This window comes from Rhinolophus hipposideros, assembly GCF_964194185.1.
Source record: "Rhinolophus hipposideros genome assembly, chromosome: 1".
In the NCBI taxonomy this organism is placed as follows: Eukaryota; Metazoa; Chordata; class Mammalia; order Chiroptera; family Rhinolophidae; genus Rhinolophus; species Rhinolophus hipposideros.
Genome location: NC_138047.1, coordinates 10,939,172 through 10,958,530, shown reverse-complemented (window position 1 = coordinate 10,958,530; position 19,359 = coordinate 10,939,172). Strand labels below are relative to the sequence as shown.

Sequence of the window (19,359 nt, the reverse complement as noted above, 5' to 3'; positions counted from 1 at the left end):
ACTTATTTTCTATATTTTATTAGAAGAGGTGACGATTGGAAGCATTAAATCTGGGTAGTCATTTACTAAGACAAGTTCAATTGAAGCCATTCATAGTTGAATCCATATTAAACTGTGGATTCAATTACATAGCGCTGATTTTAAAGGTGTATCTTTCACTGTAACAGTTTTACACTCAACTACATTAGCAGGGCACTTACCGGGATGGTAATGGAAAGTAAAAACACTAAAGCCAAAGTGCAAAAAGAACAATAGTGTTTAATAGGTAAGCAGAAGAATTACATATGGTACATTTAAATTTGAACTTTGCTATTTTGTGGGGTATGTTGAGAGCCTCAGTGAATTTAAGATAAGACCTGTGAAGCTCAATCGTAGTGTGTTTGTGTGTATGTGTGTGTATACACATATTTAAAAGAATGTTGACAGATAATAGATTTGAAGTATGTTACAATTATATTTATTAAGCAAAAGTACATTTTTTTAAAAGGATCAAGCTGTTTTTGGTAATGCTGCATATGTTTTAAACAAATTATTTTAAGATGTAAGCCATCACATTTTTTTAGTAAAACTAAACAAGCTGTTAAAATTGCTACAGTAATCCCACCTAAGCTTTCCAGTACTATTTTAAATAAATAAATATGTATTGCAGAGAAAATACCAGAAGCAGTCAAGGCAGCAAAACTATTCATAGGAAAGTAAGCTAAAACCTTAGTCCTTTTGTTTCCTCCTCATTCCCCAAAGGAGTTATTACTGAGTGAAGAACTTTCCAGCTGCATGTTGAGCTCACATATGCTGCCTTCAATGACAGCCTTGGAGACTACAGCTTTTGCAGACAATACATACAAAGAAATTACATTAAAATAAACTGTATTATGTTTTCATTATTTTCATACCAAACAGAATGGTGGACTGAAATCAACACAAGAAAGAAAACCGAGCTCAAGGCTCACTCTTTCTCTAAGGTGGTACTGCCACTGCGAGTTTGATTGATGCATGAATTTCCATAAAGTGCAGTAATAAAATAAATAAGATGCAAAAAGCTTTGAAAAGTTAACAGCTCTGAGATTAAGATAAGTTCCTGATTATATTCTTGATAGCCTTGTACTGCTGTGGAAACTAGTCAGACATTAAAAGCTCCCCGATCCAGGTAAAATAATGCTGTTTTCCCCTTAGATCAACCTAGCATTAAGGAGTATATAATTATGCTAGCGTATTCTATAAGACAAGGTTAAAGGGAAAATGTATGTGCTAGAGACTAAATCCAGACACGGTCAGGTGCTGAGCATGATTCCTGGCGTCAAAATAGGAAGTATCTGTCTCGCCGTCCGGCTGGGGTATGAAAGGCATCGTCTGATGCTGCAGATTGTCCCAGTCCACGTCACTGAAGAGAGGATGATGTCTCAGCTCTGCGGAAAAACATAAAACAAAACAGAATATAATGCCACCACTGCCTAAGTAAGTCCTGCTCCACAGGAATGAAGACGAGAATGTCTGGCATATTTCTTGCCCTACTTTATTATGTCACTTTCACAGACACGTGTTTAATGTCTGTCTCTTTATTCAACCACATACTTCACAAGGGCGCATGCTGTCATTCTGTATATCACTTGGTATGTGACCGGTGCCCGGTCTGTATTTGTCAAACGAGTGAGTGAATGATTTGCCATAACAGAAGCGTATCTTTCTCACTGCCTGCATCTTCTCCCATAATCCCTGACTTGATGAGAGAGGAGAGCTTGGCCGACTTACTGCTCTGCCGTAGAGCTTCCACACCACTCACCTTCCATGACGAAGGCCCTGTCTCTCACGCCAAGTCCTTGCCACCTGTTTACACCTCTGCAATCCTTAGCACTGTTACTGCCCTAGATTGTGCTGTAGCGAGAAGCTCATCCTCCGCTAGCCTGCTGTCTTCCCTGGGCTGCTCCTTTATCCATGGTGATTGCAACAGACACACTGATGACGCCTCTGACGCATTCTCTCCATGATTCTTTGACTTCCTTCATTTTACTGACTTGCATCTTCACACGATCTAGTAATATGGTGACATCCGGAGTCTTTCCTGCTTCTATTTACAAAATCTCAACTTGGCTTACCTCTTGAACTACATTTTCGATACGTGTCATCTTTCCTATTTCCTTTTACCTATTAAAATGAAAATATGCTCTTTGGTCACACTGATATTTAGTTACTATACATAACCTCCCCTCTACTCAACCATTCACTTCATAAAGCAACAATGAAGACATTAACAAAGAAATGAAGTGACAATAAAGGCAGTAAACAGTTAAAAAGAAGCAGCAATCAAATTAAAGAAAATATTGGCGAAGACTACACAGGAAAGAATCATGTGGCTGTATTCGGCAGGGGTGGGTTCGGAAGTCCGTATATCTACACGTTGCTTGTTTTCCTAAACTGAAAGACTGTTTGGATGGGATATAAAACAGCAGAAACAATTCTCATTTAGAGAATTTATTTGTATTTTAATTATTCAAAATAAATATCTGAGCATGAATTATTTTAGAGTTACTTGTTGCAGTAACCCTTAAGCTGTGGTATCTGTATATGATGTGATGCTTTTTCACCCGCTCCTCAGTTATTTATTTAAACTGAATCCACAAAGGAATTCTAATCTAGGTTATGATTAAACAACAGTTGATGAAGCAACTGTTTTTAAACTGAAGAATACCCTATCATCTGCTTCACTATGTAAACTGTTTGTTAAACAAACAAAAAATCAGAGGTCATTGGTAAGAATGCTTTTCTTCTGTTTCCATTTATTTTGAGCAAATCAAGGTACTTATTTTAAAGCCATTTTCTAAACAATGGTTTTTCAACTTCAGCACAATTGACATTGTGGACCGAATAATTCTTTGTTGTGGGGACTGTCCTGTGCATTGGAGGATGTTGAACCAAATCCCTGCCACTACCTACTAGAAGCTCCAAAAACTTGTGACAACCAAAAATATCTCCAGACAATCAAGTGTCTGCACCCTCACTTTACAAAGGCTTTTTGCTCAAATCCCACTCTTCACAGAGGTCTTTCAGACCACTGCATCTAAAAAAAAAGAAATCCCCTGCCATCACTTTGTATCCTCTCATTCCGCTTTATCTTTCTTCATAGTACTTATAACTAGATGGCACTTTGTTATGGTTTTATTGGTTTACTGTCTTGCCACTAGGATGTAAGATCTACGCGCACAGAGATATTAATCTGGTTCATCTGTAGAGCGTCTCCAGTGCCCGTAACACCACCACCTTGCACCTAGAAGTCACCCTATAGGGTTTGTTAAATAAATAAACTATGGCTCTTGTTAGAGGGAACACCTAGAAGCTGATGCAAATGATAATATTACTAAAGCACATTTTTCTCAATACTCATATACCTTACTTCATATGGAAATGTATTTTCAGACAAAATGCTTATTTGTCTCTCTGTATACCTTGTTACAAAAGGATCTTAAGGCAGTTGATAATGAGATTTACTAGACTTTCAAAACTGGAGTTTAACATATCCCTGCAGTGGAAAAAAACCATTGAATGGGTTACAATGCTCCAAATTTGTCTTATGTGAGGTAACCTGGCACCTGGTACATTTGTCAACCAATAAAGGTATCAGAAATAAAATAGTAAGAAATTATACAATTAAAGTTTTGATAAAAAAATTTCCTCTACTTGTTGATGTTAACTATCAGGCTCTGATAAACCTAAGACACTGACAAGGTAAGACTGTTTCAGTTACCTGCTTGAGATTAATAAAATTCAAGGAGACTGTCACAACCTGACCACATTAAATTTTAATGTAGAATAAGGACAAATATATCAATAGATACCTAGATGGTAAAAATAAACAAATTCTTTAAAACCAATTTAGCAGTCAGATTATCTGTAGTAGTGTACTAGAACCTGATCTTATTTTTAACATTCACCACCTGAAACTAATCAAGGGTAAAAGGGTTTATTAATACAAAACCTTACCTTTCATTCCCGCTCTCTTTGTATCATCAATGGTTAAAAGTATTTCTACTGCACTTTGAGCATTATCAGGTAACTTTTCTTCACCTACAGGCCAAGGGATATCTACAAATACAAATAAGCTTATCGATCATTGCTCAAAATAATACACAGAGATAAATGGATCTATATAAATAGGAGAAAAAGAATCACCTCTTTTCAGAATATTCTGGAAAACTTGTTGCGGTGTTTCATCATTGAAAGGGGGAATTCCTGTTAGAAACTCAAACAAGCAAACTCCAAGTGCCCACCAGTCTACTGCAGGACCTGGGATTTAAGAGGAAGTAGCTGAACTTGCAAGCATTTTCTACAAATGTTTGATCAACTGAAATATTAATACACGGATATTTGGGCATATTCAAGGTATTCATTTCCTAAGACTTTCTGCTTCCTTCATAAGGTGCAAAAATCCATTATTACCTTCATGTAGGTAATATGGCAATTACTTCTCTATTTTCCAAGAAGTTTAAATTAGCAATTAACACAGCTAATTAAAGCTATCTTTGGTCATTTATTAATAACCTCTGATATTCTAGAATACTCATTTGTTCTAAATCCTAAAACACAACCAAGGGAATGCATTTAATCTAAAGATTATTCTCTAAAATAGAGTACATCTCAATTTCAAATTGGGAAACAACATTTAGATGATTCCATATCCCACTTATTTCACAAAGGTATGAGATGAGGTAGCAACATTTATATTAATTGGAGGATAGCTGGTAACTAGGGAAAGCCTTACAGTGTTACCATGTAGCTCTATTCCTTTTAAGATCATAAAGGGACAAATTAGCTTAATAAAGAATATTCACTTAAACTATGGCTTGAGGAGGTAATTAGGAGATAAGTCTTAATAAATAGGGAAAACTGGTTTCTAAATAATACATGTATTTTTTAAATTTTATTGGGGAATATTGGGGAACAGTGTGTTTCTCCAGGGCCCATCAGCTCCAAGTCGTTGTCCTTCAGTCTAGTTGTGGAGGGCGCAGCTCAGCTCCAAGTCCAGTCGCCGTTTTCAATCTTAGTTGCAGGGGGCACAGCCCACCATCCCATGCGCGGGAATTGAACTGGCAACCTTGTTGCTGAGAGTTCACGCTCCAACCAACTGAGCCATCTGGCTGCCCCTCTAAATAATATCTTTATTGAAAGCATCATTTATGTACAAAGATGTTTTAAAGGATTATTTAAACATGATTTTTATAATCTAGTTTATACTTTTGTTTAGTTCTATGAATAAAATGTTTACTAAGCAAAGGTTAACTTTAGACCAAAAATGGTTAACTTCAATGTAAATTTAGAATAGGGATTCTAGTCTAATGCTAAATTTGCCTGGAAATTATTCTTTAAGTTCAACTTCACAAAATTCATTATTGTGATTCAACAACTGCCACCATTCCATTTTAAAACAAGTAGGAAAGCATTGTGGAATCTGCCGTTAGGAGAGGTCATCGCATGCATATAGTGCTTTTTAATCTGCAAGCCACATAATCCCATTTTCCCTAAGAACACAAAATGCAAATAGTCTCTAGGCTTCTATTTCTGTAGTAATCACTTTAAAAACATACAAACCACCTCAGTTAGTAGACCTTTTAAGCAGCACTGAAAAACAATTATTCCAATGGATTAGATAACATAATTAAAGAATAGAAAAGTAAGGGGAAATCAGGAAAAAAACATACATTTTATTTATTTTACTTAGGTTAGGAATTAGGGCCCTTTCCCCAGCTCAGCCAAAATGTACCCACGTCCACAATGTAAGATTCCTCTACGACTATATCATACATACCCATACACGAGTCAAAGTCTAATAAGATCACATATTGTGATACATCATAGCAATTATACCATTAGCCAGAGAAATGGAACGAATTTGTTTTGTACTACTGGCTTTCCAATTCAAAAGCCACTTCTGCAATTTGTATGCTGATACTGTTTATACCTTTCTGTTTTCTTTTTTTAAATAACTTTCTATTTTCTAATACTAATGTAATTAAATGGTTTAGAAAATTTAAGCCTGCTAATTTTACTATTTTTATCAAGCCTCTTTCCTCTGTTGCAATAAAAAGGCTGTGTATCTTCACTCTCGCTACCTTTAAAAGTTACAAAAAATGTCGAATGCCTACGTTTGTTTTCACAGAGAAGATCAATCTTTCTGGATGTCTTCCTGCTCAAATGACGGAAGATAGTTCATTTTTGTATTTTATAAATGAGCTGAAAGGGAAAAAAATGTTTTTATGCAATGTGATCTACTTATACTTTGACTGCTGAGTTTAATGTGCTTTGCCATATCCCCTTACAGAGAAGTTCACTCACCTGAAGTCAGAAATCCTGCACGTAAGAAAACAGTAGTTAGGCACATTGTATTAAAATTATGAGTTTATTCTTACATCATTCATTGAACTAGAAACCAGGTATTGTGATGGATATAAGGGATACAAAGATGAATAAGACTAAGTTTTTCCCAAAGAGAAAACAGCCTGGGAGAGACAATATAGACAATTTTAATACAAATATTAAGAGAGATGAAACAAAAATATGCACAAGAAGCACTGGGAAAGCAGGCCAGAGTTCTAAGTCTGCTTGGCCAAGGGGGGAGGCCAAGCAGGAATCCGAGGAGTCTAGCTGTGTCTCAGCACGATGTGGGGAAAGAGAGGTACATACAAGAAACAGAGGAGCGGAAGCACTGCCCCTGGGGCCTGGGATCTAGGGGAAGACGGAGACAACAGGGAATTGCCGGGTTTTGTGTGTTTTTTAATTGCTTTATACTGTTTGTTATGTTAAAAACACTACATCAAATTACTTTGGTAGAAAATACACATTTTAAAACATATCACTAGATAGCTGAGGTAACTGGATGGATGTGCCACTGAAACTGGCAAGATCTTATAAAGTACATCTTTACATTTCATCCTGTGTCCTAAATTACAGAAAATGTAAATTGTAATATGGGATTTGGCCACGTGTCTGCTGCCTAGTAAGAGTAAGGATTAGCGAATCTGTGACTTAGCAAAATAGGAGCACTGTACAAAAATCGGTGAAGTGCCCAGAGGAACTTAACGGCTTTGGCTAATAAGAAAGGGGAGTATTAAATGTGTCCACTTTCACCACTGCAGAGCTTATTCACAATGGGTACTAAGTGCTGCCCAGGAATACTCCTGGCACGCGAGCTAGACGGAAGCTTCTGACAACAGTCCTAAGAAACTTTCGTAAGCTTTTGTACTGGAGACAAATATAATAACTAATTATAACATAGACAATGACATAAGTTTTAAATTAAGTGTTTCTAATTAAGTGAGAGAATAGTGAATAAGCAATTGTCCAGAACTGATCAAGGGAACTGATGATGAGAACAAATTTAGCATGAAATAGATTGGGGCCTGGCTTTTCTAAACTATGGTAAAATACTTGTGCAGAATAAGGAAAACTTGAAAAAAAAAAGGTGTCTGACAAGTAGAATAGGAATAGAAGGCCTATAAAGAGATTCTCTGAGAGACGTGGCCTTTGAGCGCTTAGAGCCTCAACTGCCGTAATCAGTAATCCGATTTTAAGGAGCCACCACAGTTTTTCACAGAGGGAAGTAGCATGAGCCACATTATATTTTAAGAGGAAAATCTGGTGGCAATGATTATAGACAACAGAATGAAGTTGAGGAGACCAGAAAGAACGCTATTCAATTAATGAAAGGGAAAGATGAGGCGAAGGTCATGGCAGAGAGGCCAAGGTGAGGAGAAATAATGCAGAGATATAACCAACCAGATTTAAATGCCTGAATGTAGAGACAATATGTCACCACGACGATGGCGAAACTGAGACAGGGAACAGAGGAAGTGTAAGTGGGGTAACAAGTCCAGTTTTGACAGGCAGCATCTGAAAGACCAGTAGGTACTAAGAAGATACTCTGGCCACGTGTCTGCTGCCTAGTAAGAGTAAGGATTAGCGACAGCTATTTGGGAAACAGTAACGTAGAGGGGGCAACTGAAGTCATGGGAGTGAGGAGATTAACAGCACGTGCAAGGGAAAAGGGTAAACGGCAGAATCTTTTTTTTTTTAAATTTTATTTGTTTTAAGTGTGTTTTTCCAGGACCCATCAGCTCTAAGTCAAGTAGCTGTTTCAATCTAGTTGTGGAAGGTGCAGCTCACAGTGGCCCACAAGGGGATCGAACCGGCAACGTTGTTAAGAGCACCGAGCTCTAACCAATTGAGCTAACCGGCTGCCCCCAAAGGTCAGAATCTTGAAGAACTTCCACATTTACAAGAGATGAGGAAAAAAAACCCTGAGGGGTAGAAATAGAAGTGAGAGGAATGAGATGGAGAAGAGGCTGGTAGATTTGACAATAATGTCATTGGGGACTATCCATTAAAGAGTAGGGATAACAATCGGATTGCCAAAGCAAAACTAATTAAGAAAAGAAAAGAGGCAACCTTTGAGAAGTTAGGTGGTGAGGGGAAGAAAAGGGTAGAAAATTATTTTCAGACTAAGGAAAAAAAGTCAGCAAGGAAATAAAAACAAGAAGGTGTGGGGAGTGGGGCAGGGAAGATGAGACAAATGATCACCAAAGGAGCCCAAAAAAGGGGAGTAATTAACATCAAGATGTAAAAGGGGTTCATGTCATAGGTTGAATTATGTCCTCTAGAAAAGAGCTAGGTTGACGTCCTAATTCTGAGGTCCTCTGAATGTGACATTTGGAAACAGGGTACTTGCAGATGTAATTAGTTAAGATGCAGTCACATGGGAGCAGGGTGGGCTCCTGATCCTGTATGGCCGGTGTCCTTATAAGAACACAGCCATGTGACCATAGAGACACAGGGAGGACACCATGTAAAGCGGAAAGACTATAGAGTGATGCATCTACAAGCCAAGGAATTCCAAAGATGGCCAGCAAACCACCAGAAGCTAAGAGGCAAGAAGGATTTCCCTACAGGTTTCAGAGGGAACTTGTGCCTATCACCTCGATTTCAGACGTCTAGCCTCCAGAACTGTCAGGCCATAAATTTCTGTTTTGAACCACCCAGTTTGTGGTACTCTATTACAGTGGCCCCAGAAAACGAATACAGTTTATTTCAGAATGTAGGAAGGGAAAATTCTTCAGAGAGCGAAAGGGAAAAAAAGATAAGTGAAAATATCATCCTTTTATCCCTATGTTGCATTATGAAGGATGGCTCATTTCTGGCTTGCCCCTTCTGGTGAGGGTATGCTCTATACAGGAACAGGTTTCTGCAGACTGAACAGAAATGTAGGCCCAACTTTATATTTCTGAGCCCAAACCAGAATGGACCTGCGGAGACATTTAGAGCAAAGATAACCAAGGGGTCGGAGATGGGGATTCTCTTGATCACTTCAACTGAACCATAAGCAAAGAACAAATTATTGCATGTCTTCTTTACCTATTATAAAAGCCATACATATGAGGAAAGAGCATTGCATGAGTTCGTTTTCTTTTACTTTAGGTCATCTAAGTACCAAAGAAATTTAAAACAATTTTGCTTGAAAAGAAAATATAGTGGTAGACAACACTTCAAAAACTCAAGACACACATGCCTTACCATGGGCCCTGCCTAATAAGAGCTCAGGTGCGAGGTAGTCTGGGGTTCCCAGAATTCGCCCTCCATCCACTGGGGCTGCCCCTCTTCTCACACTCTTTGGAGTTCGATATGGAGTTCCTGACTTGACCTGATTTGGGGTCTGCTGAATTAAAAAGAGTTTAAGAGACGATAAATATCTTAATTCCTTTTACAGTGAACAGAAATGCCAAAACAAAAAGCTAGGCTTTTGATCAGTTTTGAAAATGGACACATAGCTGATTATACTTATGAAAGGTATACTGATATAGATAATGAAATGCAATAGCTTAGGTAACACTAATTATTTCAATAATATCTGGATATGCAAGAAACAATGAAAAAATCCACAAGAAAAATTTTTTGATAGCATGGATTAATACTAGCATAAGAACATTCACTGAGGAAGGCGTCAGCTGAGAAATGATTGAATTATTGGGCTAATACATAAGATAGAAGTAAATGTCAATAATCTTGTGCTAATTGGCATTTAAATTTTTCAGCTATTTTGTCATCTCACAAGGACTCTAGGAGACCAGCAGGACAGGTATCATTGTATTCTACAGACAGATGGGAAAGAGAGGTAAGAAACCTCTAAGTTCTGAATAGAAAACCCAAATCTTGTAACTAAATTTGGGTTTTACATTTTTTACATTATAATGTCTCCTCAAAGGAAGAAAAAAAAGGGTTGGAAAATGAAAACAAAATAAGATTTGACATAATACATTTTAAAACTTTTTTCGATACAGAAAAGAGATCATTTAAATATATCCTAAAAAGACAATACAGTGGACTTTAATTTTATAACTCACAGAGTTTCTGGGATCAAGTGAAAATATGTGATGATAAATATGTGAAAGTATTTTCACATATGAAAGAGGCACTGTAGTTAAAATTAAGGAGGCACTGTAGTTACAAATGGAGGAGGCACTGTAGTTACAAATGGAGGAGGCACTGTAGTTACAAATGGAGGAGGCACTGTAGTTACAAATGGAGGAGGCACTGTAGTTAAAATTAAGGAGGCACTGTAGTTACAAATGGAGGAGGCACTGTAGTTACAAATGGAGGAGGCACTGTAGTTACAAATGGAGGAGGCACTGTAGTTAAAATTAAGGAGGCACTGTAGTTAAAATTAAGGAGGCACTGTAGTTACAAATGGAGGAGGCACTGTAGTTACAAATGGAGGAGGCACTATAGTTATAAATGAAGGAGGCATTGTAGTTAAGAATAATAAACAATACTACCAGCTTTACCAACATTAAAACTTCCAATAAACCATAGATTCCCACAAGTAAAGCAAAACTATATTCTTAATATCATATAGTCTAGCTGAGAGGCAAGAGTTTGACCTTCACAGTTTATTTTTCTAAAATTCAAAGAACAAAGTGGTAGAAAGTTATCACATACCTGACATGGCATATAGAATCTTCCTTTTTGAGTAGGGGTTACAGCCATGGGATATGAACCACTATAAGCGCACGAAATATCCATTGCATCTAAATTAATACTCATTTTGGATGGTTCTGAGTTATTAGATACATTAATATGACTGTTAAAACTTCGAAAGGCTACAGCATTTCTTTTAGAGAAGGTGAATGTTTTCAACACCTCTGAAGAAGAAGGAGCTAACATTTTTTGGTTACTGCCTTGGCCAGCAGTATTATCATCCCCCTTTGGCAAAGTATTTTCTTGGCAGCTGGGTGATGCAGTAAGTAGGTCTTCAACATTTGATTCCTCAAAAGAAGATTCTTTGACGCTTTTATCTGGATCTAACAACTGCCTTTCTAATGGACTTTCCATTAGAGAAATTCCAGGAAAAGATAAATCAGAGTCCATATAAATACTTTTGCAAGCTCTATCATCATCAGAACAAAGAAAACTAGAACTTGAGTTGTCCTTATTATTCTTCTCACAATCTTCATCCAATTCACACATCAGGTTTTTAGCGATCATTGGGATCGGTGATTTTTCTGGTGTTTGTTGTTTATCAATAAAAGAAGTGACCATGTTCTCCTTATTAGCACAGTCATTTTGCTGACTTCTATGTACCGAAAGCTTAAGGTCCTGGACTTCAGTCGTTAAGCCTGTACTTCGATTTGTATAACAACCTCTCATTTTGTTGCTATGCTTATATTCTATACAACTTTTTTTATTCTGTATAATTTCCTGACAAGGACTGGAATCAACTAACTCAAAATTTCTCTTACTACTGCTTTCCCCAAGATGCTCTTGAATCATACCGCCAGAATCCAAAGGCCACTGAACTGACTGATGGAAACCAGACTGTCTTATGTCAGTGGCCATATTAATATTATTTATATCCAGTTCTCTAGCTTGCCAAGAAACTTCTCCAGAGAAGCATTCTTGAGCAAAGTTTACACAAGAGCTTCCAGTGGCACGAATGGCACTGCTGTTCTGAATGGGAGAAAGGGCTAACTCGAGATCCTTTTCACTGAAACTTTTGGTTTCGATGGCATTTGCAGATTTTGTGCATGAAAGCTTTTCAATCATATTCCAACTCATCACTGTAGTGCCCGATGCATCGTCACTTTCCTAGGAGTGGGGAGAAACCTTTTTTTAGTTGCATAGAATTAAGATTCTTTAACCTCTTAAACCTCTGTTCACTTCGGTGGAATAAATGAATGACCTCAATAAGCTATTATGCTACTTATTCCCACTTTCCAATGGAACAAAACAATGACAACAGAGAATTAAAAAGCCATGTAAACAATTATAGTATACATTTATACACATTATTTTGAGTGAAACACTGCTCTAAAATGTGAATCAATTATTCTATAATGCTTATTTGATACTGTATTCCATGTTATTTAAATAGAACTAATTTACAGGCAACATATTTAGGCAAATTTGGACTTATGGCTACATTATGTACATATCTGTTTTGCAAGAGGAGTATGGACGACTCTGTTTTGAATTGCAAAATGCACAAGGCTTGATATAAATATAGTTAATGGAAAATTACAGACCAAAAATATTATTAATGTTACGTAACATGTATCACTTCATACAAGTATAATAAAACCAAGCTGAAAGGATGAAACTAAATTAGTGGTAATTTATAATTAAAAACCCAAAATAACAGGAGTGAAAAATCCATTGTCAGGTTGCATTGATGATATATTGATAACAAACTGCTTTTTTTGAAAACTGAATTCAAAGTCTCTGCAGGTGCTGTTGGGTGATGAGAGCTTTGTACATAATATCGCAAACTGCTGAATGGTAATCAGGATTTTTGCAAGATTACTAAGTTAGAAGGAATCTTCAGTAACTCAAATAGTGCCTATTAGTGACATGTGAAAATCGAACTTTATTAACTTACATAGTAATAACAAGGACTACTTAGTCACGAACCAAAGAAAATTCCTGAATTACAATTCATTGACGTTCAAGCACAGAAAATGATGCATTTGGGGATTACCATAGGGTTTATCAGGGGTCCGCTTCCCCTCCTCTGATCATAACTTGAGAAGCACCACTATAATCCAATCACTGCATTCGACAGGGATGCAGAAGTGGGAGGAAGAAAGTAAAGCTGTGTACAGTTGTAACAATATAGAATATGCTTTCTTCAATAGGAAAGAAATGAAATAATAGAACTAGGAATGCAAATATGGGTAATGCTGTAGTATATACACATTACCTATAGTGCAGCCTATAAGGAGAGAAGGAATAAAAATCGAGCAACCCTGTCTTAACTGAAAAATAATTTGACTTTCCTCCTAAAATGCCAATATCCAACAATGAATAAAATCATATGACTGAGAATAAGGAGCAAATGAAAGGCTTATTCTTTGTTTATTACCATTATTCTAATCTAACATTTTATTGGCATTTTATGAAGGAAACTTCATTATAATTTAACTTTTTAGTTCCTCTCAGCATTAATATTAGCTTAAAAGCTTTTAAAAGGGACAAAAACAAAGCAAGAATAATTTCACATTTGAATGAGAAATGAAATATTTCAAAAAAATTTGACAGAATGTGCAGGAAAAATAAAGACTACCTTGACTGCAATTCATTTCCATACAGAATTTGTATGAAAAAGTAAAGTGTTTTTATCATTAGTTTCACACACACAATTGGTTTGGGTTAAGACAAACTTCACTCTCACCTGGTAATCCTTTTCCCATCTGGGGCTGCTGTGGCATTCAGATTCCACACTGGATATAAAGGTGTGGGACTGACTACTGGTACTTGACGTGGCCTGCCTTTTCCTAGTCTGGAGTAGATTAGAAGTTAGACACTTCACTGGCATTCTGGGGTTCGAAGAAACTGTTTCAAGACCTGTAGGGAAGAGAAAATATTGAAGCTTATGTCACCTCTTTCTTAGTTTCTCAGTAAGCCTGAATCTTTACAAATCATTAGGAAAAGTTTTAAGTACTGCATGCACATCAGAACTATTTCTGCGTAAAAATGATCCAATCAACAATGATGGCTTCCGGGGTTTGGGGCAAGTACTGTTCCGAAAGTCAAAAACAAAAACAAAAAACCTGTCAACATTCCTAAAGTAAAAATCAGGACAAGAGAACTAATTTATAGTTGGAGGAAATCCACCTGAATATCTATTATCCAATTTGAAACACCTCTTAATAAAGGGCTCCTATTGATATGCTATATCCACATGTGACGTAAGGCTGGAATGTGACTAAATTTACCCAGTTCAATTCATATTTAATTAAAACTATAGTTTTAATTTATTTAATTTTTTGACATTCAATATTAGTTTCAGGTGTACAACATAGTGCTTAGACATTTACATAATTTAAGAAGTGACCCCCGTGACTAGTCCAGTACCCACGTGGCACCATACATGGTTATTACCATATTAGTGACTATTCCCTATGCTTTACTTTACATGCCCATGACTATTATGTAACTACCAATTTGTACTTCTTAATCCCTTCACCTTTTTTACCCTACCCCTAACCCCCTTCTATCACCCCAACAAATCTAGTACCAATATGACACCATACCTAGTTATTACAATATTATTGACTATATTCCTTATGCTATACCCTATATCTCCATAATTAATTTGTAACAAACTAATTTTTACTTCTTAATCCCTTTCTCCTTTTAATGCACCCCCCTCCCATCTGGCAACCATCAAAATGTTCTCTGTATTGGCCCGGCTGAGTGGCTCAGGTGGTTGGAGCTCCGAGCTCCTAACGCCGAAGGATGCCGGTTCGATTCCCACATGGGCCAGTGGGCTCTCAGCCACAGGGTTGCCAGTTTTATTCCTCGAGTCCCGCAAGGGATGGTGGGCAGCACCCCCTGCAACTAAAATTGAACACGGCACCTTGAGCTGAGCTGCTGCTGAGCTCCAGGATGGCTCAGTTGGTTGGAGCGCATCCTCTCAATCACAAGGTTGCTGGTTTGATTCCTCGAGTCCCGCAAGGGATGGTGGGCTGTGCCCCCTGCAACTAGAAAACGGCAACTGGACCTGGAGCTGAGCTGTGCCCTCCACAACTAAGACTGAAAGGACAACAACTTGAAGCTGAACGGCACCCTCCACAACTAAGATTGAAAGGACAACAACTTGACTTGGAAAAAAGGCCTGGAAGTAATACACACTGTTCCCCAATAAAGTCCTGTTCCCCTTCCCCAATAAAATCTTAAAAAAAAAAAAAAAAAAGATCTCTGTATTTATGAGTGTATTTCTGTTTTGTTTGTTTATTTTGTTCTTTAGATTCCACATATAAACAAAATCACATTGCATCTGTCTTTCTCTGTCTGACACTCCACTCAGCACAATACCGTCCAGCTCTATCCATGCCACTGCAGATGGCGAGAACGCACTCCCTTTCATGGTGAAGCAATATTCCATTGTACATACTCATATGTACAACCTCCTGATTTTTAATGGTCATATGTGGGTGTGGGACCAGCCCGTGCTGCATCTCCACCCCTTCTACTAGTCTCAGCGTGGCTTCTTCTGTGTGTCCTTAGTTGTAGGGCTTCATTTCAGCTAGACATTAGGCAATTCTCAATGATTGTTCTTCCCTATTTACCTGCTTAGCTTTCTTTTCCATTGCACAAAACATTCTCACATAATACTCTATCCCATGATCTGAAGATGGAATATACGTCCATGTGTCCAAGCCTTTGCTCATGCTAGTGCTTTATAGGAAATGTCCTTCCCCACTGTGCTTGGAGCTGTTACATTTTTGTTTCTCTTTCTGGCTCCAGCTTGGTTGTTGCTGTATTTTCTTCCTGAGTTCTCCAGTTAACATTTGTCACTTTCTGTGTTACATCCAATTATATCTCTTGTGGCACTTATTTTATAACATTGTTATTGTTATCCCTTTATACCTGTAATCACCACAGAATTACAAGTTCTTCTCAGATAAGGACGTCTCTTACTCATCTTCATACCCACTCAAGTGACCAGCACAGTGCCTTCACCTATCGAATTCTCTCTAAAGACTGATGAAGGGAGATGCAATTATTTTTCCTTAAGAATAAGGCTATAAAGTAATATCTGCACATTCTATACATTAACAGTTTCTGTAATCAGAGCCATATATGTATATATAAAATTCAGCCATTTTGATTTTTCAGAGTGGATTTTGATAGAAGAAACACGATTCATTGAATATGGAGGAAAGGGTAAAGGGAGAGACAACTGTATATGCAATCAGGATTTGGCTTACCCATTCACTAGTATGCAACTAAACATTTTCAAATATTAGTTTTCTCATTTGTAAAGAGAAGGCATTTATATATATATATATACACACATACATATGTACACACACACATATATATATACACATATATATGTATACACACACACACATATATGAGGGGGTTGGACAATTAAGTTTGTGAACTTGTTGCAACGATGTGCTAACCTTTTCTTGATATCAAAGGAATTATTCATTATGAATTTGTACTAACTGGACAAACAGTTAACCAAGTTGACTATTTGGAAGTGCTGAAAGGGCTACATGAAAAAGTTAGACGACCTAAACTTTTTGCCAACAATTCATGGCTCTTGCATCACGACAATGCACCAGCTCACACGGCACTGTCTGTGAGGGAGTTTTAGCCAGTAAACAAATAACTGTATTGGAACACCTTCCTTACTCACCTGACGTGGCCCCCAATGACTTATTTCTTTACCCAAAGATAAAGGAAATATTGAAAGGAAGATATTTTGATGACATTCAGGACATCAAGGGTAATACAATGATAGCTCTGATGGCCATTCCAGAAAGAGTTCCAAAATGGCTTTGAAGGGTATACAAGGTGCTGGTGTCGGTACATAGCTTCCCAAGGGGAGCACTTCGAAGGTGACTGTAGTGATACTCAGCAACGAGGTATGTAACACTTTTCCTAGGATGAGTTTGCGAACTTAATTGTCTGACCTCATATGTAATGTCTAGATGTGTACAGATTTGTTGAGAACCGAATTCAAAGTGAGGTAACATCTACGAGAACAACTAACACTGATTACCACTTCAAAGCATCATTATTCACATTCCCAAGATGAAGAACATGAGTGCAGAAAACTACATTGTCCACGGTTGCTAAGTTATAAAGGGTGAAGTTAAGTGCCATACAAATGTCCAGCTCTCCTCTTCTACTACTTGACTTTTTTTGTCTTTTATTGTGAGCTAGTTTATATCTTTACTTTGACTATTTTAGTTCAAAATCTTTTGGAAATAATTTTACAGGTACTACAGGTACTACATCTTCTCTATATGAGATTTCCACAGATCCAATATAGTACATCTACCCAATGATCATCCTCATAATATAGCTAATTGAAGAAGATGTCATTAGTTGTTTTGTTCTGTTGACATAAAGATCTGCAACAACCCCTATCAGAAATGGCTTCTACATAATGAAATACAGGAATGCCACAGACTGTTCGAATATTTCCATTTTAAAATTATTACAACGATGGTAGAAATAAACTACCTTTTCTTTTATACTCACATGATTGTAGTAGTTTGCTAGAATAAGGAGTAGCATCTTTTTCATCTATAGACATAGAACAAGTTAGTCCTTGAGAAAGCTGTGATGTTTCTGATACATGGGTGAAAAGGGTATTTGCAGAGTCTTGATTTTTTTCTGCAACTGATGGATGCTATTAAAGAGAAAAACAAATACACATGCTGACATTCATCTTCACAAAAACACCACGTAAGTGTGTAAATGGTTATACCACCTAAGCAGAGAAACTAGTGAAGTAACTCAACATGCTTGATATTTAAATTCATTTTGATCATTTATTAAAAAAAAAAAAAAGATTTAAAAATTTAAATGGTAATCATGAAACGGCATGTTATGAGAGTTTTTTCTTATCAAGTACTTACAAATCCCAAAGAACTGATGAGAGATAATACTTGTCCCGGGGTTCTTGAATAATCTTGTGTAGGTTTAGCCATTGAAGGTGTCGTAAGGATATCCATCATGTTGATATCTACGTACGGAATGAAAAGTATATGACATTCTCTAATCATCTGTTCTGATCTTTGCTCCTCCTTCCACATTATTAAATTACCTACAAATAGGCTTGTGCAACACAAATATACCCAGGAAAGCCAGATGCCATAGAGTAAACATATCAAACTAAGCAACTGATTAAAATCATTAAAGTCTGATAAAACAGAGTCCTGCTCTGGGACGAATAGAACACAGTGTAATGACCCGAAGTCTTAGCTTCTTTAGGGAGCACAGTCCCTAAACAAGAATGTTATCTAACTGGCAACAAAATAATTATTGGTAAATCAAATATTAGAAAATGAGGTAGTGAGAAAAACTCAGAAAGGAATCACTATAGTAGAAATATAAATTAAATTTCAATATCAGAATCTATGTAAGGAACTAATACAAATTATGAACCCTTCATGTTAACTGACATGTGCAAGTGTAGGTCAAGATAGAAACTGGCACAGATTTTTATCAGGTTTCAGTATATAACACTGTAAATAATTCAACATTCACACATAATATTGTGCTATTTTCTTTAGAGATCAAAACTGGTAAGAGAAGTAATACTCTGTGATACAAGATTTTTTAAAAGATAAACTGAAGGTTTGAACTTAACAAATTTCATTTCTACCTTATACTGATGAACCAATAAGTTATTTTTTGCTAGCTTAATAGTGTAAAATGATTCATTCATTTTTTAAATTAGAATCTATTTCATTGCTACTATGGAATTTAATATACTCCCGTGTCTGTGTGAACTGTGCGTTCATTTTCTTCGCCCCTTGTTTACCAAGGTCTTGGCGGTGGTCATGTATATTTGAATAAGTTCTTTAGGTATTAATTGTTTACAATTAATTTAGTCATTTTTAGTTTGTAGTTATTTTAGTTATTTACTGATGTTTTCTTGGTCAGACAGTTTCAGTAGGGATAAAAAGTCAAAAGAACAGAAATTGTAAATCCTCTTTGCAGAGCCAAAGATCTTCAAGGAACTTTGAGGATTTAAAAATAATTATACCCACTTTTACATTTTTAATTAAACGAAAAGATACAATTATACCTTTCTGGTCTATTTTGGAACAAATAATCACCTAATTTTATTCCACATAAACTGACAAAGAAAACAGTATAGGTTAATAAAATGTAGTGTCTAAAATTTGTTGGATTTTTAAAAAGGTACTTACTTGTTATTTTTCTTACCTCTATTCAAAGTAACCTTGGAAAGGCCAAAATCTGTTAGTTTAATATGACCTTCATTAGAAATAAGCATATTGTCTGGTTTCAAATCCCTGCACATACAAAAGATAAATAGCAGATAACTAATAA

The 19,359-nt window shown here is 36.6% G+C and overlaps 1 protein-coding gene across 6 annotated transcripts in view; it reads right to left on the bottom strand.

Moving 5' to 3' along the window:
- Window positions 1–238: 238 nt before the first annotated feature.
- The window catches only part of MASTL (microtubule associated serine/threonine kinase like), a 35,809-nt gene continuing 16,688 nt past the window's right edge, over window positions 239–19,359 (bottom strand). For 2 of the 6 annotated variants that reach the window (XM_081059952.1, XM_081059956.1), the window contains 10 exons: window positions 19,234–19,322; window positions 17,919–18,025; window positions 17,539–17,689; window positions 13,706–13,878; window positions 10,978–12,123; window positions 9,556–9,697; window positions 6,325–6,339; window positions 4,165–4,278; window positions 3,976–4,077; window positions 239–1,406 (listed from right to left, as the gene is read on the bottom strand). In XM_081059952.1, coding sequence (XP_080916078.1) covers window positions 1,249–1,406; window positions 3,976–4,077; window positions 4,165–4,278; window positions 6,325–6,339; window positions 9,556–9,697; window positions 10,978–12,123; window positions 13,706–13,878; window positions 17,539–17,689; window positions 17,919–18,025; window positions 19,234–19,322 — 2,197 coding nt within the window. In that variant the 3' untranslated portion in view covers window positions 239–1,248. The remainder of the gene's footprint in view (window positions 1,407–3,975; window positions 4,078–4,164; window positions 4,279–6,324; window positions 6,340–9,555; window positions 9,698–10,977; window positions 12,124–13,705; window positions 13,879–17,538; window positions 17,690–17,918; window positions 18,026–19,233; window positions 19,323–19,359) is intronic. The other 4 variants (XM_081059957.1, XM_081059954.1, XM_081059953.1 and 1 more) reach the window with 3 other exon arrangements.